The 26,986-nt window shown below is 37.2% G+C and overlaps 1 protein-coding gene across 5 annotated transcripts in view; it reads right to left on the reverse strand.

Moving 5' to 3' along the window:
• The window catches only part of ZNF638 (zinc finger protein 638), a 90,589-nt gene that overhangs the window by 25,957 nt on the left and 37,646 nt on the right, over nt 1–26,986 (reverse strand). For all 5 annotated transcript variants that reach the window (XM_019969950.2, XM_019969948.2, XM_019969947.2 and 2 more), the window contains 8 exons: nt 14,178–14,236; nt 13,907–13,959; nt 9,314–9,364; nt 7,572–7,643; nt 6,708–6,794; nt 6,212–6,280; nt 5,647–5,684; nt 3,736–3,867 (listed from right to left, as the gene is read on the reverse strand). In XM_019969950.2, coding sequence (XP_019825509.2) covers nt 3,736–3,867; nt 5,647–5,684; nt 6,212–6,280; nt 6,708–6,794; nt 7,572–7,643; nt 9,314–9,364; nt 13,907–13,959; nt 14,178–14,236 — 561 coding nt within the window. The remainder of the gene's footprint in view (nt 1–3,735; nt 3,868–5,646; nt 5,685–6,211; nt 6,281–6,707; nt 6,795–7,571; nt 7,644–9,313; nt 9,365–13,906; nt 13,960–14,177; nt 14,237–26,986) is intronic.

Consider the following 26,986-nt stretch of genomic DNA (forward strand, 5'->3'; position numbering starts at 1 on the left):
AGTACGTCAAGGCTGTATATTGTCACCATTTAACTTATATGCAGAGTACATCATGAGAAACGCTGGACTGGAAGAAACACAAGCTGGAATCAAGATTGCCGACAGAAATATCAATAACCTCAGATATGCAGATGACACCACCCTTATGGCAGAAAGTGAAGAGGAACTAAAAAGCCTCTTGATGAAAGTCAAAGTGGAGAGTGAAAAAGTTGGCTTAAAGCTCAACATTCAGAAAACGAAGATCATGGCATCTGATCCCATCACTTCATGGCAAAAAGATAGGGAAACAGTGGAAACAGTGTCAGACTTTATTTTTGGGGGCTCCAAAATCACTGCAGATGGTGACTGTAACCATGAAATTAAAAGACGCTTACTCCTTGGAAGGAAAGTTATGACCAACCTAGATAGCCTATTCAAAAGCAGACATTACTTTGCCAACAAAAGTCTGTCTAGTCAAGGCTATGGTTTTTCCTGTGGTCATGTATAGATGTGAGAGTTGGACTTTGAAGAAGGCTGAACGCCGAAGAATTGATGCTTTTGAACTGTGGTGTTGGAAAAGACTCTTGAGAGTCCCTTGGACTGCAAGGAGATCCAACCAGTCCATTCTGAAGGAGATCAGCCCTGGGATTTCTTTGGAAGGAATGATGCTGAAGCTGAAACTCCAGTACTTTGGCCACCTCATGCGAAGAGTTGACTCATTGGAAAAGACTCTGATGCTGGGAGGGATTGGGGGAAGGAGGAGAAGGGGACGACAGAGGATGGGATGGCTGGATGGCATCACTGACTCGATGGACGTGAGCCTCAGTGAACTCCAGGAGTTGGTGATGGACAAGGAGGCCTGGCGTGCTGCGATTCATGGGGTGGCAAAGAGTTGGACACGACTGAGCTGATCTGATCTGACAGTTTGGTTTTAATTTTCATACCTGGGTACTATTTAACCTTGTTCCATATGTTTGATAGTTAATGAGGTGAAAACAGTTCATATTTTTATTTATAGTTATAGTTTTAATAAAATGAGTTATCTCTTTATGTCATTAGCCAGCATATTTATCAAACTTTTAGTATTTTATAGCATGTTTATACAAATCTTCTGTTTCCCATTTACACAAATATTTTAAATCTTTTATTTCAATTTTCCTTTATGTTAATTTCAAAAATGTTTAAAATGTTTATATGAGTGAATCTGATATTTTTCCACATAACATCTAGAAAAATATTTAATCTCCAAAAACTTAATAGTCTATTCAACTGATTAGACTTGATAGTCTAATCAAAACTGGGCATAAATAATCTAGATTTGTATTCGGATTTTATATTTATGCACATTCACTTCGGTATATGATGCAAACTACGAATCTGAATTATTCATTCCCAGAGTTTCACAATTTCCCCCATGTCAATGTATTATCACATAAAATTCTTATACTAAAAAAATGTATTTTTTCAATTTTTATCCATCTCAAAACATTACAAATAATGTGCTTTTTAGAAAATAGCTTTAATGAAATATAGTTTACATATCATAAAGTTCACCTGTTTAAGTGTACAGTTCAATGATTTTTAATGTAGAACTGTGTAACCATTCAAGTAATCTACTTCTGATATAAGGTAAAACTGAATGTAATTACTTACACTTACTATCCCTTCCTTCTTTGTTTTCTTATGTACACTGGTTTCACTCCCAAAAATTTCTAATGATCACCAACTCCTTTCTATAAGAATGCTATGTGCCACCACTCTGAGGGTGCTGTTTCCACTATTTAAACTTCACTGAACTTTCATGTCCTATAAATATCTCCTACAAGTTGTTCATTATTAACACATTTTGTTTTAAAATTACAAAAGCAATAAACACTTATTATAGAAAACTGAAGACATACAGATAAAACTAGGCTGGTTCTATGTACTGATGACTCCATCAGTGTGAATCTGAAAATGGTTATTTCCCATTTGAGTATAAATGGTAAAAAAAAAAAAAAAAAGGCAGAAATACTAGTAAAGACAGCCAAACAAAACTTTGTAAGTTGTTAAAAAACTATTATTAAAGTATTTTCTGTTAAATTTTCAAGCAAATTTTTAATGGGGAAATCCATCCTTCTCACCATAAAACTACACCTGATTATAGAATAAAACTTTAAAAATGTGATTAACTGTATTTTGTATTTTTTTTTAATTTTATTCTATTTTTAAACTTTACATAATTGTATTAGTTTTGCCAAATATCAAAATGAATCCGCCACAGGTATACATGTGTTCCCCATCCTGAACCCTCCTCCCTCCTCCCTCCCCATACCATCCCTCTGGGTCGTCCCAGTGCACTAGCCCCAAGCATCCAGTATCGTGCATCGAACCTGGACTGGCAACTCGTTTCTTACATGATATTTTACATGTTTCAATGTCATTCTCCCAAATCTTCCCACCCTCTCCCTCTCCCACAGAGTCCATAAGACTGTTCTATACATCAGTGTCTCTTTTGCTGTCTCGTACACCGGGTTATTGTTACCATCTTTCTAAATTCCATATATATGCTTTAGTATACTGTATTGATGTTTTTCCTTCCGGCTTACTTCACTCTGTATAATAGGCTCCAGTTTCATCCACCTCATTAGAACTGATTCAAATGTATTCTTCTTAATGGCTGAGTAATACTCCATTGTGTATATGTACCACAGCTTTCTTATCCATTCATCTGCTGATGGACATCTAGGTTGCTTCCATGTCCTGGCTATTATAAACAGTGCTGCGATGAACACTGGGGTACATGTGTCTCTTTCCCTTCTGGTTTCCCCAGTGTGTATGCCCAGCAGTGGGATTGCTGGATCACAAGGCAGTTCTATTTCCAGTTTTTTAAGGAATCTCCACACTGTTCTCCATAGTGGCTGTACTAGTTTGCATTCCCACTAACAGTGTAAGAGGGTTCCCTTTTCTCCACACCCTCTCCAGCATTTATTATTTGTAGACTTTTGGATCGCAGCCATTCTGACTGGTGTGAAATGGTACCTCATAGTGGTTTTGATTTGCATTTCTCTGATAATGAGTGATGTTGAGCATCTTTTCATGTGTTTGTTAGCCATCTGTATGTCTTCTTTGGAGAAATGTCTATTTAGTTCTTTGGCCCATTTTTTGATTGGGTCGTTTATTTTTCTGGAGTTGAGCTGTAGGAGTTGCTTGTATATTTTTGAGATTAGTTGTTTGTCAGTTGTTTCATTTGCTATTATTTTCTCCCATTCTGAAGGCTGTCTTTTCACCTTGCTAATAGTTTCCTTTGATGTGCAGAAGCTTTTAAGGTTAATTAGGTCCCATTTGTTTATTTTTTATTTTATTTCCAATATTCTGAGAGGTGGGTCATAGAGGATCCTGCTGTGATGTATGTTGGAGAGTGTTTTGCCTATGTTCTCCTCTAGGAGTTTTATAGTTTCTGGTCTTACGTTTAGATCTTTAATCCATTTTGAGTTTATTTTTGTGTATGGTGTTAGAAAGTGGTCTAGTTTCATTCTTTTACAAGTGGTTGACCAGATTTCCCAGCACCACTTGTTAAAGAGATTGTCTTTAATCCATTGTATATTCTTGCCTCCTTTGTCAAAGATTGTATTTTGTATTTTAAAAATGCCTTAGCTTGAGACAGCTTATTTTGAGGTGTTGCTCTTAAACCCTTTGTTCCAAGTTTTGTAAAGTTAATATTTTTCAAAATGAGCTTGCAGACAACATGAATTCACAACGATTTTCAACTCTTACCTTTTTATGAGATGACAAAATCAAAATATCCTTTAAACCACCAAATGGTTTTACAAGGTTGGAAACTTCTTCAACAGAATATCCTTTACTAGGCAAATCAGAAATAAGTACCATACACATTTCTTCTGTTTCCTTCAAAACAAATTTAAGAATTGACATTAAAACTTAACTGTTATTTACTTAAATATTTAAGTTTTACATTGCAGATCACTGTTAGTATTTAAATTGCATTTAATATTGATTAATTCAGACAGTTGGTCTAAACCACAAATTAAAAACAAAACAAAATGCATTTTCCCCACTCTGTAAGTATACAGAATAATTCTGTCATCTAGTCAAGGTCTTTAGTTCTCTTTCGTAACCATTATTTAAAAACAAGTTTAAAAACATAACGCTGCCTGTCTTTGACAATAACTCTTTCATGTACTGTTCCCATTCCTGTGCCTTGTGATGCTAATATTTGATGCTCCAAATCAGCTCAGTTCAGTTCAGTTGCTCAGTCGTGTCCAACTCTTTGCGACCCAGGCTTCCCTGTCTATCACCAACTGCTGGAGTTTGCTCAAACTCATGTCCGTTGAGTCAGTGATGCCGTCCAACCATCTCATCCTCTGTCATCCCCTTCTCCTCCTGCCTTCAATCTTTCCCAGCATTAGGGTCTTTCCCAATGAGTCAGTTCTTTGTATCAAGTAGCCAATGTAATGGGAGTTTCATCTTCAGCATCAGTCATTCCAATGACTATACAGGACTGATTTCCTTTGGGATGGGCTGGTTGGATCTCCTTGCAGTCCAAGGGACTCTCAAGAGTCTTTTCCAACACCACAGTTCAAAAGCATCAATTCCTCTGCGCTTAGCTTTCTTTACAGTCCAACTCTCACATCTACACAGGACTACTGGAAATCAGGGCATATCCTTTTATCATACTGAGTAAAATAATCCCTTTTAAGCAATATAAAAAAGCTTACCTAGTCTCTTAGTATCCTTACTCCATAACCCAATCCTCACTACAAAATACTTTCACTTCTGCCTTCTCTTCTCTTAGATCTATTTTATTCTTCAAGATGACTCCCCCCAAAATGCCAACTTTTCCTTTAGTGGATGTTGGGTGAAATCCACAGAAGTGCACTATAGTAAATTTGGCAACTTCTAACTTTTCTTTCTGGAGGGTGAGAGGGTAGGAAATTATAATTTTCATAAGCTAGTTGAGAATGATTTTTAAACAGCATGCAAACTGTGTTCACAAATGATTCCTTCTAGAATGCAATAAGTAAATCTAAATATTCTACTGCTGCTTTAAAATATTCTTCTCAAACCAAAATAGTAAGTTAACACATACTACTTAACTACTACTTGAAGAATAGGGCAACCATTCTAATATGAACTTATCTTCAGCATCTGAATGGTCTCAAGATCTTAACCACTAATTTCTAAATTAATGCAATTTTAACATATTCAAGATGATACATATAAGCACAGGAAAACAAAGTGAACTTAAAGCCCTTGAAATAGAATTGCAAATGCCACTTGCTCCTCTAAACATACAAAAAATTAACTGGTATTCTAAGTATTAACATATCTCCCATTTGCCTCTATAAGAAAAAAGAAAAAAAGAAATTTCACAAAATTCTGTTGTTTTTCTACTCAAAAACCCAGCTGGCCTAACACTCTCTTCTCAGTGAAAAGAAATGCTCAATAACATGTACATTTATTTATGATAATCTGCACCTAAATTTCTGTGACTTATTCTGCAACTCACGATTTTTAAACTCAAAACATATTTACAAGGTCACAAAAGACCAGGATTTTCACCATACCTTATATGTACATTTTTTACCTAGGTTTATAGTAAGAAAACTACACTGTGTCACAATCTCTTAAGCTTTAAAAAAAAAAAAAGTGAAATTAAAAACTGACCTTGTTGACTGGTTCATTTTCTGTGGCCTCCAAAGCAGCTGAAGATACAAAATAAAATAAGAATTCACACAAATGTATTTTATTTATCAAGATCTAACTTTATTCCACAATGGATTAAATAGTAGCTTCATGAAAATGTATATAACAGGCAAAAGACCAGAGAAATTTAAATAGGATACAGTTACAAAAATAACTGGCTTTTAAATAATAAATTCAGTTTTATTTCTTCTGAGAGCAAAATCAAGACATAAGGTGAAGATCTGAATCACAATATTCTTAAATTCACCTAGGTATGACCCTATAGTTGTTGCTGTTGAATCACTCAGCTGTTTCCAACTCTTTGTGATCCCATGGACTGTAGCCCACCAGGCCCCTCTGTCCGTGGGATTTCCCAGGCAAGAATACTGCAGTGGGTTGTCATTTCCAACATATTTTATATATATATGTAATATATATATGTAATATATATATATATACACACATGACACAAAAACCTTAGTAAAATTTATTTTTAATCTTTCATCTTTAAACATAAAAGAACAAAATTAAATTTCTATTTGCCTACCTGAAATAGTTTCTTTAGCTCCATTTTCAGTGGTTTTGACTTCCACATTTGTCTTCATTTCAGAGCTTTCTGCAAGATCAAAGTGAAAGTGAAAGTTGCTCAGTCACGTCCGACTCTGTGACCCCATGGACTATACAGTCCATGGAATTCTCCAGGTCAGAATACTGGCGTGGGTAGCCTTTCCCTTCTCCAGAGGATTTTCCCAACTGAGGGATTGAACCTAGGTCTCGCGTATTGCAGGTGGATTCTTCACCAGCTGAGCCCTTATTAGTCTAGAAAAACACACTAATACAATTAAAACTAATGAATATAAACAGGAACTTAAGCTAGGTTCTTTTGTTATTTCAAGTCTCCATAAGCTGACCTGATTGAAGACAAAGCTAATACAAAATTTCCTTTGAAACAATTTTTAAGCATCGACTCCAAAATATACCTCGAATTATACAGATAGGATTTAATGAAACAAAAGCACTGAATGATAGCAATTCAAGCTTACCTGGTACATTCACAGATTTACTAATGTCTTTGTTCTTGACAATTCCAGCCTTTTTGACTTCCAGAGACTTCTTTCCACTAGATTTTGCTTTTAAAAGTAGAATTATTATTATAAGGCTCTATTCAGTCATTTAGCATGTTTCATACTAATACGTCAGTAAATAAGTAGTTCAACTTCATTATAAAAGGAGCTCTTTTCCATGTATTTATTTCTAATTTTTTTCAATATCTGTTTACCAGTAAGATTAAAAGAAAATATAAACTGAGATATAATTTTTGTTAAGGGTTATTAATGATTCACAAATTTGATCCTCATGTGCCAAAAGCACACCAAAATCACACACAAAAATTCTATTTTATTATTTCCACAAAGATTCTTTACAATTACGTTAGTCTACTCGGAAAATATATTAATAAACAGATCATGATAGTTTCAACATGTTACAACTTAAGTGTTCCATTTCTTGATGGAGGATACATTCTTATAACATGGAAAGAAAATCTTTAAAGCAGAAATATTAAGGGAGTTCTATAAGCTGAGAAAGATAATATGAAGTGACAACTCTAAAAACAGGAGGAAAAGAAAGATTAAACAAGGGGGAAGTGGTGATAGCAGCCTAATATCATACAGCTGTCAGAAGTATTTCCAAAAATATCTGCAATGGCAAAAACTGTCAAAGACCAAAGCACCTAAAAACAAAAGTTGTATGTGTGTTAAGTTTTAAGTATCAAAGAAGTATCTACTGAACTTTTCCAGATGTTACTAGATACAAATCATATAAATTTAAAACTTGCTTTTGATATTTATTATATTCTTTAAACCAGAATTATAAATAAACTTAATATAACCTTTCAACAGTCTTACCTGTTTTGATTGAAGCTTTATTACCTTTAGCAGCTACTGTTACCACAGATTTGACAGAACCCGCTGACTTCCCTAAATCACAAAAGCTCAGTCAAAACTGGTTTATTTATTAACTAGTATCAACAATACTGAAAGAACCTCACAAAGGATATAAGAGCCAACGGACTATATTTTATTCAAAACATAAAATGCTATCATTTTTAGGGACACAGATTATGTGGTAAATTAGAAATGATAATTCACCTCCCTTTTTGGGTATTTAAAAAATAGCATTCAGGCAAGTTACTTAAATCAAATCAACTAGAAGCAAAATTACTAACTACAGTATATAAAAACATTTGTATGATAGCTTTAATGGTTCCAAAAGCAGTTATATTTAGGACCTCCCAGTTCACACTTCCTTGGCTCCCAGTCAATTAAAAAGCCCTTCAAAGTTAAAGTCGCTCAGTCTTGTCTGACTCTTTGTAACCCCATGGACTATGCAGTCCATGGAATTCTCTAGGCCAGAATACTGGAGTGGGTAGCCATTCTCTTCTCCAGGGGATCTTCCCAACCCAGGGATCAAACCCAGATCTCCCGCATTGCAGGCGGATTCTTTACCAGCTGAGTCACCAGGGAAGCCCTTAAAGAATACCTATATCATGGTCAGGCCACATCAAGATTGTTTTGACTCATTCGTAATGGGTCCTTATTTTAACACAACTTTTTGAACTGCTCTAACACTTTGTACATATGCATATATTACTGCTGCCTATATTCCAAAATGATGTTTATATAAAGACTTTTTCATCTAAGTGTCACTAAAAAGACTGCCAGAGAACAAGAAAAACTGAACCTTTTTATTCAGAGAGCAACAAGAAGTTTAGAAACAGGATTCTCAACAAGCAGCAAGACAGTATATGAGGAAAAAGCCCAGGATCAGAAGTCATTAAATCCAAGCTGAATTCCAAGTTAAATTGTGAAGTCTGGGGAAATTTACTGATTTCTGTGCACACTACCCTATTCATAAACAATGGTGGTAATCGCCCTATTTAACAGGACCTTCTCTGAAATATGATCATGCTTCTGAAAAGTTATTAAAAGGAATTAGGACATCTATAATATTTAATCAAAACAGCTTACAAATTCACTGTTCATATCCAAAGAGAGACCTTAATTTTTGCTCAAAAAGAGAAATACTAATCTTTATATTGTCATTTAACCAGTCATTTCCTAGTCATGCCCAAGTTTTGTCACACTGCAGTAACCTTAGCCCAAATGAATCCTTAAGATGTTTCTTCTTTCACTATTCTATGCTATTACCACAAAGAAATTCACTTTACTACTTCTAGTAGAGGAAAAACAGAAAGGGGGATAAATACTAGGGCAAGGAGAAAAAAAATTAAACTGGTTAAATTAAATTAGTTACTTGAAAATATAATGTAGCCTACGAAAAAAGGCAAATAGAACATAATTTGCCATTTTATAAAAGAAAAGTAAACAGAAAAGACCAAAAAGAGAAAAAGGGAAATATTTCTAATATTCACCATGAGAAATAGTTTGCCAGTTAAATTATTTTATTTTTATAGTAACTGCAGGAAAAGAGCACTGTCTACTAAATATGCTTTCTCGACTATAAATTTCAAAAATTGGTATATACTCAGCAAACACTTTATCACATGAAATCCAAGACTACTGACATAACCGTCTTAAACAATTTAAATTTAATTAATATGTCTAACATCCTAATATAGAAAACATACCTGAAGATTTATTTACTTTGGTTGCAGATGTCTTGGTTTGTCCAGTTTTGGCTAAAATAGTAAGAAAAATACTTCAATAACACATTACAAAAAATATCATTTACATTTAGGAAAGAGCTAACTTGGCATAAGCTTCTTATCCTTATCCATCAGAGGGCAGAAAGAATGAAAACCACAATCACAGAAAACTAACCAACTGATCACAGGGATCACAGCCTTGTCTAACTCAATGAAACTATGAGCCATACCATGTAGGGCCACCCAAGACGGACAGGTCATGGTGGAGAGTTCTGACAAAACGTGGTCCACTGGAGAAGGGAATGGCAAACCACTTCAGCATTCTTGCCTTGAGAACCCCATGAACAGAATGAAAAGGCAAAAAGATATGACAATGAAAGTTGAACTCCCCGGGATGATAGATACCCAATATGCTACTGGAGAAGAGAGGAGAAATAGCTCCAGAAGCAATGAAAAGGCTGAGCCAAAGCAGAAACAACACCAAGTTGTGGATGTGTCTGGTGGCAAAAGTAAAAGTCCTATGCTGAAAAGAACAATACTGCATAGGAACCTGGAATGTTAGGTCCATGAATCAAAGTAAACTGAAAGTGGTCAAACTGGAGATCGGAAAAGGCAATGGCACCCTACTCCAGTACTTTTGCCTGGAACGTCCCGTGGATGGAGGGGCCTGGTAGGCTGCAGTCCACGGGGTCGCTAAGAGTCGGACATGACTGAGGGACTTCACTTTCACTTTTCACCTTCATTCATTGGAGAAGGAAATGGCAACCCACTCCAGTGTTCTTGCCTGAAGAATCCCAGGGACGGGGGAGCCTGGTGGGCTGCCATCTATGGGGTTGCACAGAGTCGGACACAACTGAAGCAACTTAGCAGCAATAGCAAACAGGAGGTGGCAAGAATAAACACTGACATTTTAGAAATTAGTGAACTAAACTGGACCAGAATGGGCAAATTTAATTCATATGATCACTGTATCTACTGATTCCTGGTGGCAAGAACTCCTGAGAAGAAATGGAATAGCCCACATAGTCAACAGGAGTCCAAAATTCAACACTCGAGTGCCATCTCAAAAACGAAAGAATGATCTCAGTTTGTTTCCAAGGAAAACCATTCAATATGGTAGTAATTCAGTTCATTTCCAAGGCCAATGATTCAATATCATAATAATTCAAGTCTATGCCCCAACCACTAATGCTAAAGAAGCTGAAGTTGAATGGTTCTATGATGACCTCATAGTCAACGAGAGAGTCTGAAATGCAATCTCAAAAATGACAGAATGATCTCTGTTCCTATCCAAGGCAAACCATTCAGTATCATAGCAATCCAAGTCTATACTCCAACCACTAATGCCAAAGAAGCTGAAGTTAAACAGTTCTATGATGACCTGAAAGACCTTATAGAACTAACACCTTTTCATCATAGGGGACTGGAATGCAAAAATAGGAAGTCCCATACCTGGAGTAAGAGGCAAGCTTGACCTTAGAGTACAAAATTAAGCATGGCAAAGGCTAACAGAGTTTTGCCAAGACAACACACTGGTCATAGCAAACACCCTCTTTCAACAACACAAGAGTCGACTCTATACATGGACATCACAAGATGGTCAATGCTGAAATCAGACTGATTATATTCTTTGCAACCAAAGATGGAGAAGCTCTATACAGTCAGCAAAAACAAGACCGGGAACTGACTGTGGCTCAGATCATAAACTCCGATTGCAAAATTCAGACAAATTGAAGAAAGTAGGGGAAAACCACTAGACCACTCAGGTATGACTTAAATCAAATCCCTTGCAATTATACAATGCAAGTGACAAGTCAATTCAAGGGATTAGATCTGATTGAGTGTCTGAAGAATTATGGATGGAGGTTTGTAACACTGTTCACGAGGCAGTGATAAAACCATCCCCAAGAAAAAGAAATGCAAAAAGGCAAAATGGTTGTCTGAGGAGGCCTTACAAATAACTGAGAAAAGAAGAGAAGCTAAAGGCAAAGTAGAAAAGGAAAGATAACAATCTGAATGCAGAATTCCAAAGAACAGCAAGGATAGACAAGAAAGCCTTCCTAAGTGAATGATGTAAGGAAACAGAGGAAAACAATAGAATGCGAAAAGACTAGAGATCTCTAAAAGCAAATTAGAAATACCAAGGGAACATTTCATGCAAAGATGGGAACAATAAAGGACAGAAATGGCATGGACCTCACAGAAGTAGAAGAGATTAATAAGAGGGGACAAGAATACACAGAATTATACAAAAAGGATTATACAAAAACTCCGGGAAAAAAGGATCTTAATGATCTGGATAACCATGATGGTGTCATCACTCACCTAGAGCCAGACATTCTGGAATGGGAAGTCAAGTGAGACTTAGGAAGCATCACTACAAACAAAGCTGGTGGAGGTGACAGAATTCCAGTTGAGCTATGTCAAACCCTAAAAGATGATGCTGTCAAAGTGCTGCACTCAATATGCCAGCAAATCTGGAAAACTTAGCAGTGGCCACAGAACTGGAAAAGGTCAGTATCATTCCAATCTCCAATCCCAAAGAAGGGCAATGCCAAAGAATGTTCAAACTACCACACAATTGCACTTATTTCACATGCTAGCAAGGTCATGCTCAAAATCCTTCAAGCCAGGCTTCAACAGTACATGAACCAAGAATTTCCAGATATTCAAGCTGTATTTAGAAAAGGCAAAGGGACCAGAGATCAAATTGCCAACATCCGTTGGATCATAGAAAAAGCAAGAGATTCCAGAAAAACATCTACTTCTGCTTCACTGACTATGTTAAAGCCTTTGACTGTGTGGATCACAACAAACTGCGGAAAAGTCTTCAAGAAATGGCAACACCAGACCACCTTGGTATTCTGCCTGCCTCCTGTGAAACCTGCATGTAGGTCAAGAAGCTATAGTTAGAACCAGGCATTGAACATCAGACAAGTTCAAAACTGGGAAAGGAGTATGTCAAGGCTGTATATTGTCACTTGCTTATATAACTTATATGCAGAGTACATCATGAGAAATGCTGGGCTGGACAAAGCACAAGCTGGAATTAAGATTGTGGGGAGAAATATCAATAACCTCAGATACGCAGATGATACCACCCTTATGGCAGAAAGCAAAAAGGAACTAAAGAGTCTCTTGATGAAGGTGAAAGAGGAGAGTGAAAAAGCTGGCTTAAAACTCAAACAATCAAAAAATGAAGATCATGGCCCCACCTGGTCCCACCACTTCATAGTGAATAGGTGAGGGAAAAGTGGAAAGTGGTAGGTTTTATTTTCTTGGGCTTCAAAATCACTGCGGATGGTGACTGCAGTAATGAAATTAAAAGATGCTTGCTCCTTGGAAGAAAAGCTATGACAAACCTAGACAGCATGTTAAAAAGCAGAGACATTACTTTGTAGACAAAGGTCTGTAGAGTCAAAGCTATGGTTTTTCCAGTAGTCATGTATGGATGTGTGAATTGGACCATAAAAATGGCTGAGTGCCAAAAAATTGAGGCTTTTGAACTATGATGTTGGAGAAAACTCTTGAGAGTCCCTTAGACTGCAAGCAGATCAAAGATACGATGTGAAGAACTGACTCATTAGGAAAGACCTTGATGCTGGGAAAGACTGAAGGCAGAAGGAGAAGGGGGCAACAGAGGATAAGATGGTTAGATGCCATCACCGACTCAATGGACATGAGTTTGAGCAGGGTCCAGGAGTTGGTAATGGACAGGGAAGCCTGTCCTACTGCAGTCCATGGGGTCACAAAGAGTCAGACATGACTGAGTGATTGAACTGAACTGAACTGCCTAAGGGTCATGAAAGGTATCAAGAAGAAGCATTTTCTGAGACAGGCCTTAAAGAATAAATTGGAATTTGCCCCACCTTGACCCTCCAAAAGGAGTTTTAATTGGCTTTGTATTTTCATTATCTTGCACAAGGCCTGGTACCTACTAAGTAGGTACTTCAGAAGTGCTTACTGCTGCTGCTAAGTCGCTTTAATTGTGTCTGACTCTGTGCAATCCTAGAGACAGCAGCCCACAAGGCTCCTCTATCTCTGGGATTCTCCAGGCAAGAACACTGGAGTGGGTTGCCATTTCCTTCTCCAATGCACACACCCATGTTAAGTTGCTTCAGTTGTGTCCGACTCTGTGTGACCCCATTGACAGCAGCCCACCAGGCACCTTTGTCCACGGGATCTAGAGGGAAGGATACTGGAGCAGGTTGTTACTAAGTAAAGTTAACTGTAATTTAGACAATGACTCTACATGAATGGACAGTATAAAGACCTGTGAAATGAAATAGGACAGAACAGCTGGAAAATGAACTGCTCTGAGTAACTGAAACATAATATACATGTGTGTGACAAGAGACTGAAAAAGTAATCTGGGGGAAAGGGTAAGGGCTCATTTATGCAAGGCTGAAGAATATGGGCATTCTCCAGTGGATCACTAGCTTAAAACAGGGGCCAATGTGGATCCCTTCTACTAAAGCACAATGAATACTATTTTCCTAGCATCATCCTGCAAGAAGTTTCCAGTAAACTGACAAAATATACTCATATTGGAGGAGTAGTAAACGAACAACTTACTAGCAGAAGCTGCAGTCACAGTTTCAACAGCTGTGGAAGCATCTGTATCTTTTCTATTAAAAGAAGAAAAAAATTAGCCAAGAAATTCTAACACCAAAATCTTCTAAAGATGCAAAGCTTATATCTAAAAAAGTTTAAAATAATTCAATTAGAATGATGTCCCATTTGAGTCAGGGAGATTAAAATATATTAAAAATGTAGTTGTCAAAACTTTTAAAATTTAATTCATATGTATATTTGTTCTCATGCAGAAAATCATAGAATTACTTACTTTAAAGTAGATGCAGATGTTTTCTTTGAATCTGACATCTTTTTCTTCACCTCTTTGTTCTATGAAAGAAAAATATTTTGAAAACCTTAAGCCTCTTCTCAAATTATAAAAGGGAATATACAAAATACACAAAAGCATATGAAATCTACACACATATACAACCATAAATAAAAACCTTCTTACCCTGAAGTAAAAATGCTAATTACCTTTTCTATTTATAGACAGAAATAAAATATTTTCAACTTGTGATTATACAGTGTAATTTTATATCTTGTCTTTTATCACTTATTGGCATTTTCTTATCACTATCTTTCAAAGACATTTCTAATAGTGCCATACCATTTCTGATACTAATTACTATCACTCTGGTCCAATCTATCACAATCTTTTGCTTTAATTACTATAATAGACTCATAATGGTCTCTGCTTCTGTCTTTGCTTTTCAACCACCCTCACTCCATTTTTAACACAGAACCAGACTGATAACTACCACTCCTAAACTCAAAACCTTTCATCACACTCAGAAAAAAAGCTAATACTTAAAAGTTTACACTACTCATTTTACCCATTCTTTACCCCCAAATCACCACATATCTCTTTACAGCCATCTCCACTTTCAATCCCAAGCACCCTTTAAACTCCTAAAACAAAACAAACTACATAGGCATGGACTTGGGAAGTCTTCTGCAGTTGCTGTTTGGAATGCTCCCAATTCAAGGAACAATTTACACCTTCACTTCCTTTTCACATTTTTAATGAGACCTTCCATAACTACCTTACTGAAAGGTGCATTGCTCTTTAAGCTTGGCAATTAGTGAACATCCAATAACTGCACAATTGCACTCATCTCACACGCTAGTAAAGTAATGCTCAAAATTCTCCAAGCCAGGCTTCAGCAATACGTGAACCGTGAACTTCCAGATGTTCAAGCTGGTTTTAGAAAAGACAGAGGAACCAGAGATCAAATTGCCAACATCTGTTGGATCATCAAAAAAGCAAGAAGAGTTCCAGAAAAACATCTATTTCTGCTTTATTGACTATGCCAAAGCCTTTGACTGTGTGGATCACAATAAACTGTGGAAAATTCTGAAAGAGATGGGAATACCAGACCACCTGACCTGCCTCTTGAGAAACCTGTATGCAGATCAGGAAGCAACAGTTAGAACTGGACATGGAACAACAGACTGGTTCCAAATAGGAAAAGGAGTACGTCAAAGCTGTATACTGTCACTCTGCTTATTTAACTTATATGTACATCATGAGAAACGCTGGGCTGGAAGAAGCACAAGTTGGAATCAAGATTGCCAAGAGAAGTATCAATAACCTCAGATATGGAGATGACACCACCCTTATGGCAGAAAGTGAAGAAGAACTAAAGAGCTTCTTGATGAAAATGAAAGAGGAGAATGGAAAAGTTTTCTTAAAGCTCAACATTCAGAAAACTGAGATCATGGCATCTGGTCCCATCATTTCGTGGGAAATAGATGCGGAAACAGTGGAAACAGTGACAGACTTTATTTTGGGGGGCTCCAAAATCACTGCAGATGGTGACTGTAACCATGAAATTAAAAGACGCTTACTCCTTGGAAGGAAAGTTATGACCAACCTAGATAGCCTATTCAAAAGCAGAGACATTACTTTGCCAACAAAAATCTGTCTAGTCAAGGCTATGGTTTTTCCTGTGGTCATGTATGGATGTGAGAGTTGGACTGTGAAGAAGGCTGAGCACCGAAGAATTGATGCTTTTGAACTGTGGTGTTGGAGAAGACCCTTCAGAGTCCCTTGGACTGCAAGGAGATCCAACCAGTCCATTATGAAGGAGATCAGCCCTGGGATTTCTTTGGAAGGAATGATGCTAAAGCTGAAACTCCAGTACTTTGGCCACCTCATGCGAAGAGTTGACTCATTGGAAAAGACTCTGATGCTGGGAGGGATTGGGGGAAGGAGGAGAAGGGGACGACAGAGGATGAGATGACTGGATGGCATCACTGACTTGATGGACACGAGTTTGGGTGAACTCCGGGAGTTGGTGATGGACAGGGAGCCCTGGCGTGCTGCGACTCATGGGGTCGCAAAGAGTCGGACATGACTGAGCAACTGAACTGAACTGAATAAATGTGTTAAAATGATTTGAACTTATAATTGCTGTCATTTTATGTTTTCTGTTCTTTGGAGGCATTTTTGTGCCATACGGGATTTTATCCCAACATCTCCCTTACCCCCAGTAGTTTAGAAGATACTCATCCTCCTACTTCGGAGAAGGTGATGGCACCCCACTCCAGTACTCTTGCCTGAAAAATCCCATGGACGGAGGAGCCTGGTAGGCTGCAGTCCATGGGGTCGGAAGAGTCAGACACGACTGAGCGACTTCACTTTCATGCATTGGAGAAGGAAATGGCAACCCACTCCGGTGTTCTTGCCTGGAGAATCCTAGGGACAGGGGAGCCTGGTGGGCTGCTGTCTACGGGGTCACACAGAGTCGGACATGACTGAAGTGACTTAACATCCTCCTACTTATATTCTACTAATGGGTAATAGGCTTCCCTGGTGGCTCAGATGGTAAAGCGTCTGCCTACAATGTAGGAGACCCAGGTTTGATCCCTGGGTCAGGAAGATCCTCTGGAGAAGGAAATGGCACCCCACTCTAGTACTCTTGCCTTGAAAATCCCATGGACGGAGGAGCCTGGTAGGCTACAGTCTATGGGGTCGCAAAGGTCAGACACGATTGAGCGACTTCACTTTCATTTTCAATGGGTATCTCCAATTTCAAAAGAAATATGAAACTATTATTTCTTCTTATAAATTTAAAAGCCCTTACACCTTGGCTTACATGCTAATTTTGATGACATTATTTTAAGACAAAGTTATTGTTTTTAATTTTTTTAAACAATTTATACTATTTTATAAAGATACAACTATTTGTGTTTTATCCTGTTTAAATGGGTTTCCCAGGTGTCTCAGTGATTTAAAAAAAAAAAAAAAAATCTGCCTACCAATTTAGGAGATCCAAAAGACTCAGGTTTGATCCCTGGACCAGAAAGATCCCCTGGAGGAAGAAATGGCAGCCCACTTCAGTATTCATGCCTGGGAAATACCACAGACAGAGGAGCCTGGTGGGCTACAGTCCATGGGGTAGCAAAGAGTCAGAAACGACTGAGCATACATGCATTCTATGTTTAAATGGTTTTATTACTCTCTGTTGTTTAGTCATTAAACCGTGTCCAACTCTTGCGATCCCATGGACTGTAGCCCACCCAGCTCCTCTGTCCATGGCATTTCCCAGGCAAGAATACTGGAGTGAGTTGCAATTTCCTTTCTCTGGGGGATCTTTATGACCCAGGGATCAAACCTCCATCTTCTGCATTCACAGATGGATTTTTTACCACTGAGCCACCAGAGAAGCCTGGTGCAATCACCGTTTTATATCATAACTTCCCCATTTCTTAAGTTCTTCATTTTGATAATTATATTTTAGGAAATACATATAGATGAAAGGTTCTTTGAACCCATATATGTCTGAGAATACTGTCCTAGCATACAACTTGATTATTTGACTTGAAATCCACATAATAAATTACAATGAATCAATCTTTTTCTCACTCAACCTTGAGAATGACTTGCTTGGCTATCTAAGGCTGGTCTACCTCTTTTTACATTTACACAGTTTCTGCCTGGATCACTAGGGCTTTCACCTTTGTAACTATGAAACTTAACATCTTCACCAGTTTTTAAGTGATATCTTCTTTCTGTAATCCTAGTTATATGCAGACTGGGTCTCTTAGATGCATCCACCATGACTTTCCTCTTCATTATTTTAGACCTTTTAACCTTTACTAATAGACTGTTAAGTTCTAAGAAGGATGGAAGCATATTTGCCTTGTTCATTAATGCATCTTCTGCATGTACCACAATGGCTGACATACAAAAGATGTTTAAGAAATAGTTCTTTCCTTAAATATTTATTTATTGGGTTGTGCTGGTTCTTAGTTGCAACACACAAACTTTTAGTTGTCACATGTGGGAGCTAGTTCCCTGATCAGGGATCAAACCCACACCCCCCTGCAATGGAAGCATAAAGTCTTAGTCACTGGACCACCAGGAAGTCCCAAGAAATAATTTTTGAATTAAAATGAAACTAAACTCTCTTCTGAACTGATTGTATATCCTCAGTTTTATCTGTTATTAATCAGACTTTCCATAATGCTCAAACCACTGTGCACTGCTTCCTGGCATTGTTTTTGTTCTCCATGCAGTCTTCTTAAATCTAAGCTAACTGCTTGCTCTAGGTTTTAGATGTAATGGTCACCATGAATCTTGCTGAAACCAGTAAATCTGAGTTTTTTAAGTCTTGTTTTTTCTGTTTTGTTTTCTTGAAGAGCCACAGCACTATTTTATAACTGCAAAGGTCCTTCTGTCTGTTGAAAACTCTGATTATATTTTTTTCTGTATCAAGAGCTCCTGCTTCCTTAAGGAAAATTCTGAGTACCAACATGTGCCAATTTTTCTGGAAAAGAAGAATGCTTGCTTTCAGCAGACTGGTTAAGAATCATTGTTAAAGACTCATGTCTATGCTGGCTTGTAATTAAACACATGGTTATTTGTTAGACAAGGTTTGTCACCAGAACTGTGCAGAACCATACTTTAATCCTTCAGGTGTAATACAGGGCTGTAGAAAGTTTTTATCTTTTCTCTAACATTTTATTACTGATTCCGAAAAGTAGCAAAATGAAGAGAGTATTTTCTGAATCACAGAGTCCAAGGCAGTCCTAACATGAAACATCAAATGTAGGCAGAAAGGTTTTGTCATGGTTTTAACTATTCATGCCAAAATTAAGGTGTAGACCAAGAAAGCTATAAGGCTGACATTCTTTTTTCCTAGTTTGAGTTTCCAGTCGATTTTGTGCTTGCTCTGACAGGAAAACTTAATGTCTTCCCCTGTGGTAACAGGCCAAAAGATTGTCCCATAAACTTCTAACCTTGAAGAAGCCATAACCAGAGTTCTGTTGGGGGTTCCCTCTGGTCAACCACAAGAGAGAGGTCATGAGTAAATCTTCAAAGGCTTTAATTCAGCACCACTCAAACCATATTTAACTGAAGAACATCAATGTTTGTGACAGGTAGATGGCATGTTTTCTAGTTTTCAGTGCTGATACTTAGGCCATTCTTTACTATGAAAATCAAAAACAGTTAATGACTGAACTATTCAACTTACACTGCTGCCTTACCAACCTTATAAAAAAGTCATCTAAGAGAATTATTTTAATCTGTTTGAAATACTATAATACCCTAAATATATCACTACTCAGTCATTTTCCCAGATTAAACATTTTAGAATTAAAGAATATTGATCTCACATTTAAAACTTTAATCATCAGCTAGTCCTGCTTGAGAGTCAATGGTATAAAAGCTATTTCTTCTTTCTATTCTCAAGGTTACTAACCTACCCCAAACTGTTAGAGTAGTCTGCTTGTCTAGATGAGTGCTCTAACTGGATTTCAGTGATCTTTTCTCTTCTTTCCTTTAATCAATATGCTAAGCTTTCTTTGCCTTCAGAGTCATCTGCCCTACTAATTCATTCTGCAGATCACTTCCTGATGAATCTTTCAAATCCATCGATTTCACTGTCAAAGCCCTGCTGAAAACTTTGAATAACATTTAAATGTCTCAAAATAAAGTTTAAATTATTAAATTATGCATTCAGTTCTTGCTTCCCCTTATTCTTCTCTGCAATAGAGGAGGATATGTGTCACAGTTCTGATAAATCAAAAGTAGGTGGAAGTTGCTGGGGAACTCCTCCTTCTTGGGAGTGTGTGTGGGGGGTAGAGGGACACTAAAAATTCATTGTGTTCCTGACACATTCCTTTCTTTCTGTTTGAAAGATTGAAATAATACCAGAAGGTACAACAACCATCTTACAAAAAGGATGAAAAAGTACATGCTAATGACAGTGAATTAGAAAAATCAAAAGGCTGGGTTCCTGAAGATATTTTAGAGCTGTTGTATCAGCCACAGATCACCCACCAGCCAATTTCCTGTTGTAAGATAAATAAACCTCTTATTTGTTTAATAAACCATTGGAGAAGTTTTCTGTTAACTGAAAATGAAAGAAATTCTAAATTGGTAATGACAACGGTCACCATGTAATAATTATTCAAATTAGGACAATGGGACAATGAGATGGGCATGTATGTACCTAATATTAGTAAACCAGAATGATGGGTTACTCCAATAATAACTAACCAGAAAACATAAAAAATAAAACTCTTTTAATAGCAATTGAAAGAATATTTATGACATATACAAATAAATAAAAATTAACACTTCTTCCAAAATGCATGTTATGGAAACATACAAATGAACGTTATGGGAAAAAAATGTAAAAACTCGCTGAGGGACACAAAATGAAACCTAAATAAATGAAGGAATAAAACCTGTTTTTGGACAGCAAGATTTAGTACTGTAAATACATCAATACAAATTCTGTACAGTACCAATTAAACGCTCATTAAGGTTTTTTAGAGAACAAACGGATTTTAAATCTAATATGTAGGAGTAAATGTTTAAGATTAAGCAAAAATACATGGAAGGAGAAAACAAAGAAAAATGATTCTATTAGAAAAATGGCAAGTATTATAAAACTATAGTTAGAAAAATTTAAACTACATAGCATTCATATGAAAATTAACAGACTGAAACAGCTCTATGTGTATAAGGTAGTTTATACACAAGACAGCTTTACAAATCAATGAGGAAAGACAAATGAGGCATAAATAGTGTTGGGTTAATTGGTTACCCATTTTGCAAACAGTCATATCATTCACACACTGTATCACAAATAACAGATTTACAACATAATGGAAATATATCTTTCTGGCATTGGTATAAAGGTCTTCTAAAATAAAAGAAAAAAGCCATTAAGAGTAAAAAGGCAGTAAAACTGGAGTGCACCAAAATTAAAAAAACTTTACGTATCATATAAGCAACATTCTAAAAGAAAATACTTCTCATGTATAATACAAAATTAGTTTCTTAGGATAATGAACACCTTCAGATGAAAAATTTTTTAAAGGCAAATAACCCAATAGAAAAATGTGAGAAACAGGATGCAGTGCTCTCCTCCCACATATTCATCAGAAGTACATCCACATGTAGACCAACTTACAAAGAACATCTACTGAACAATACCAGAAGACAGACTTCCAAAGGAGCATGAAAATCTCCACATAACAGGGAAGGGCAAAAGAATAGAGAAAATAAAGAAAGGAATCAGGACAGGACCTGTGCCTCTGGGAGGGAGCTGTGAAAGAGGAAAAGGCTTCTGCACACTGGGAAGTCCCCTCACTGATGAGATCAGCTGTAACAGAGAGGGGGGGAAATACAGCCTCAGAGGAGAGCTCAGCGACAGAGGTGCAGAGGACAAAGCCAAGGGAAACCTGAACAGACTGCTGATGCTGGTCAGCTCCCCACAGCCTAAGATGCTTGTCCATTCAACCACTAGGGCAGGTGGAGCTTGTGTCCTGAGGCTTGGGCTTTGGAGGTCAGGCCCAACGGACAGGACTGGAGTTGGCTGTGTGAAGACAGTCTGAAGGGGCTACGAGGTAGTACACCACAACTGATGGGAGTCCAAGAAGAAGCCCAGGTTCTTCAGAGAGACAAGGGACCACTGTGAGGGGGCGCAAGAGGAGAGGGGTGTCACAGAAGCTTCTTTCTCCATATGCTCATAGGCGGCCCACACAAACTCCAGGGCTGGGTGCAAGTCATAGCTGCCATCTCAGATTCCAGGGGTAGGCACAGACTGGTGCCAATGCCGTTGCCAAGAGTTCCACAAACAATCTGTAAGTCAATGCCCCACCTTTCCAGGAACTTGCATGGCTTGCCACTGCTGTGAGTCCGCACTCAGGGTCAACTTCCCTGGGAGCATGTGAGGCCTGCCTCTGCTGCCAAGGGTTTCATGACCCAATGCCAACCACTGCCCCCACCTCTCTGGGGGTTTGCAGAATAACACTGTCACTGCAGAGGAACACAACTGCAGCCCCCACCTTCCTGGGAACCTACATCAGTCGAGCATCTGTGCACTTGCATACTCCTTATCAAGGTGGTAACAACCAGCACATGCTGACGAAAGAGACAGCAAGCATCCAAATCAAAACCGGCCTTCACACCAAAAAAATATTAAAACCCAAAAAAGCTATACGGGGATGTTCCTGCTTATAAATAGCCCTCTAAGACAACATGAGACAGTTGTTTCTCCTAAACTCTTGGACTAAGAGAAGTACAAGGAAAATGAGAAGCAGAGAAACCACTCTCAGTTAAAATATCAAGAATATTTCCCTGAAGGAACAATGAAACAAAACCCTTCAGTCTAAAAGACACTGAGTTGAAAAAGGAGATAATGAAAATACTGAAGGAATTAAGAAAGGCTATCAAGAGAAATACAGATTATTATTAAAAAAGAACTAGAAACTGTGAAAAGGAGCTAAGTAAAATCTAAAAATTCATTTGTCAAGATGAAAGCTGAGCTCAAGGCAGTAAATAGCAAAATGAATAATGCAGAAGAAAGAATAAGTGACCTAGAAGACAGACTAATGGAAAGCACCCAATCAAAAGAGCAGACAGAAAGCCAAATGAAAAAAAAAAGGCAATATAAGAGACCTATGGGGTAATAATATAAAGCAGGCCAGTCTATGCAGAGATTGAAGAAAAAGAAAGAAAAAAGGGGACTGAAAATGTATTTGAAGAAATTATGGCTGAAAATTTCCCAAACCTAAAGAAGGAAACATATCCAGATACGGGAAGCACAGAAGGTCCCAAACAAGATGAACCCAAATAGACCTACTCCAAGACATAATAAAAATGGCAAAAGTTAAAAATAAAGAGAGAACTCTAAAGGCAGCAAAATAAAAACAGAGTTCATTACTAGGGAACCTCCAGAAGGCTATCAGTTGACTTCAATACAGAAATACTGCAGGCCAGAAGGGAGAGGCAGAATAAAAGGAAATGATCAAATCACAAAAAGTAAAAGGGAAGAAGAAAAGAATCAACTGGAAAATACAGTTTGGTGTGGCAATATGTAAATCAACTACACTTCAACATTTTTTTTAATGAAAAGTGTAAATCAACTATATTTCAACAAAATTTTTAAAGGAAAAAAAAAAGAAATAGAAATAAATACATGAATCAATAATTACTTTAAATGTCAATACTCCAATCCAAAGACATAGAGTAGGACTTCCCTAGTGGAGTACTGGATAAGAATCTGCTTGCCAATGAAGTAGACACGAGTTCGATCGCTGGTGCTAGAAGATTGCAAATGCCACAGAGCAAGTAAGCCTGGCCCCACAACTAACGAGTCTGTGTGCCGCAACTACTGAACCCAAACCCATAAAGCCTGTGCTCAGCAACAAAAGAAGAAACCACAGTGAGAAGCCCACACACAACAAAGACCCAGCACAGCCAAAAATTAATTAATTTTTAAAACCGAAGAGGGGATATACACTATCATGTGTAAAATTAAAAAAAAAAATAAAAGAGTGACAGACTGGATTAAAAAATAAAAGCCTACCATATTCTGCCTACAAGAGATCCACCTTAAGGCAAAGGACACATACAGATTGAAAGTGAAGGCATGGAAAAAGATATCTCATGCAAAAATAAAGAAAGCAGGACTTGCAATACTCATATCAGACAAAACAGATTTTAAAGCAAAGGCTACAAAGATAAAGGACACTATATAATGATAAAAGGATCAATACAAGAGGAAGATTTTACACTCATCAACAAATATGCACATAATTTAAGAGCACCCAAATACATAAATAACTAACAGATATGAAGGGAGAAATCAGCAGGAAGACAATAGTAGGAAAGTAACACCCAACTCACATCAGTGGAGAGATTTTCCAGACAGAGAATCAAAATGCAACAGAAGTCCCAAATGTTACAACAGAAAAGTAAAACTTAATAGGTATTTTCAGGACACTGCATCCAAAAAAACCCCACAGAATATACATATTTTTCAAGTGCACACACATTTTCTAGGATTGACCACATGTCCTGGGGCACAAAACTAACCTAAACAAATTTAAGGGTACAGATATTATTTCAAGCATTTTCTCCGATCACAATGGCATGAAACGAGAAATCAACCACAGGAAACAAGAAAAAAAAAAAGATTACATGGAGACTGAATAACATGCTACTTAAAAAAAAAAAAAAAAGGTTCAATAAGGAAATTAAAAAGTACCGTGAGACAAACAACAACACAACCATAGAAAATCTATGTGAAGTGAAGCCGCTCAGTCGTGTCCGACTCTTTGGGACCCCATGGACTGTAGCTCACCAGGTTCCTCCATCCATGGGATTTTCCAGGCAAGAGTACTGGAGTAGGTTGCCACTTCCTTCTCCAGGGGATCTTCCCGACCCAGGGATCAAACCCGGGTCTCCCACATTGTAGGCAGACGCTTTACCGTCTGAGCTACCAGGGAAGCCCTATGCAATCCAGCAAAAGCAGTTCTTAGAGACCAGTTCATAGTGATAACAGGTCTTCATCAAAAACAAGAAAAATATCCCAAGTAAAAAGCCTAATCTACTACACAAAAGAATTAAAAAAAAAAATAAACAAACAACCTAAAGTCAGAAGAAGGAAGGAAATAAAGATGGAGGTGGGGGAGAAATAAAATAGAGATTAGGAATAGGGAAAAAAAGTCAACAAAATCAAGAGCTGGTTCTTTCAAAGGGTAAACAAAACTGAACTTCCAATACAAAAAAAGCCCAGGACCAGAGGGCATCATAGGCAAATTCTCTCAAAGAAGAATATAGAAGATTGAAGGAGAGAGAACAGTCTCAAAGACATTCTATAAAGCCACCATCACTCTAATACCAAAACCAGAGGAAGAAACCACCAAAAAAGAAAATTACAGGTCAGTATCATTGATGCATACATAACACGACCAAGTGGGATTCATCCCAGGTTCACAAGTATCGTTCAACGTATACACAAATCAACGTAACACATCACAGTAACAAGTCAAAAACCACATGATCATCTCAACAGATGCAGAAAAAGCATTCAATATCCATTCAAGATAAAAACTCCTATTACGTAACAAATAAAAAGGATCCAAATTGGAAGGGAGGAGGTACAATTGTTACTATATGCAGGTGACATGATACATATATAGAAAGCCCTAAGAACTATACATAAAAACGAACAGATCTAATAAATGAATTCAGCAAAGTAGTAGGATACAAGATTAACATTCAGAAATTGGTTGCATTCCCTTCACAGTAACAATGAAATATCAGAAAGAGAATGTCCTTTAAAATCTCACCAAAAGATATATGTCAGAAACAAACACAATACTGTAAAGCAATTATCCTCCAATTAAAAATAAATAAACCGAAAAAAAAAAAAAGAAACCTTCCACGAGAAAAAAAGTTTCACCAAAAAAATTTAAAAACCTAGGAATAAACTTGAGCAAGGAAGTGAAAAACTTACATGCTGAGAGTTATAAAATATTAAGAAATAAAAGAAGATTCAAAGAAACAGAAAAATAGCCCATGCTCTTGAATTGAAAGAACACTGTTAAAATGGAAATACTATCCAGAAAAATCTACAGATTTTAATGTGATCCCTATCAAATTACCCCCTCATGACATTTTTTCACAGAAGTAAAATAATCCAAAAATTTATGTGGAACCATAGACCCACAATTGCCAGAGCAATTGTCAGGGGGGAAAAAAAAGAAAAGCAGGAAGCATAACTCTCCCAGACTTCAGACAATACTACAAAGCTACAGTAAACAAAACAGTTTGCACCTGGTACAAAAACAGACATGCAAATGACTGGAACAATATAGAGAGCCCAGAAATAAACCTATACAATTACAGTCAATCTCCAATGAACAAAGCAAGAATAAACAATGGGAAAAAGACAGTCTCTTCAGCAAGTGGTGCTGGGAAAGTTGGACAGCTGCATGTAAAAAACGAAGTTAGAACATACCCTTTCACAACACACAGACATGAACTCAAAATGGCTTAAAGACTTAAAACATATTTTGGCGTTTTTGTAAGGTGAGTTCATATCCTTCTGCTCTGCCACCTTCAGTGTCTAGTTTTATTTAACACTATAAAACTCCTAAAATAGAGCATAGCAAAAACATTCTGATACAAATGGTACCAACGTTTTTCTTAGCTTAGTCTCCCAAGGCAATAGATATAAAAAGAAAAAGAAAAAAAAAAAAAAAAAAAAAACCACAAATTGGAGCTAATAAAACTTACAAGCTTTTGCATAGCAAAGAAAACTATAAGAAAAACCCAACAAAAACAACAAAAAATGAAGACAAGATATGGAGTGGGAGAAAATTTCTATAAATGATAGGACCAACAAGTGCTTAACTCCAAAATATACAAATAGTTTATATAACTCAAGAACAAAAAAACAAACAACCCAATCAAAAAATGGACAAAAGATCTTAATAGTTAATTCTCCACCTCAACAGATATTTTTCCAAAGATATACAAATAGTCAGTAAGCACATGAAAAGAAGCTCAACATCACATTACAGAAATGCATATCAGAACTACAATGAGGTACAATCTCACAGCAGCCAGAATGATCATGATTAAAAAGTCTATAAGTAACAAATGCTGGAGAGGATGTGGAGAGGATGTGGAGAAGAGAAATCTCCTGCACTGCTGATGGGAATGTAAGCTGGTACAGCTACAATGCAAAACAAAAAGAAGGTTCCTCAGAAACCTAAGAATAGAATTACCATATAATCCAGCAATCTTGGGAATACATCCAGGCA

This window comes from Bos indicus, chromosome 11 (genome assembly GCF_029378745.1).
Source record: "Bos indicus isolate NIAB-ARS_2022 breed Sahiwal x Tharparkar chromosome 11, NIAB-ARS_B.indTharparkar_mat_pri_1.0, whole genome shotgun sequence".
Lineage (NCBI taxonomy): Eukaryota > Metazoa > Chordata > Mammalia > Artiodactyla > Bovidae > Bos > Bos indicus.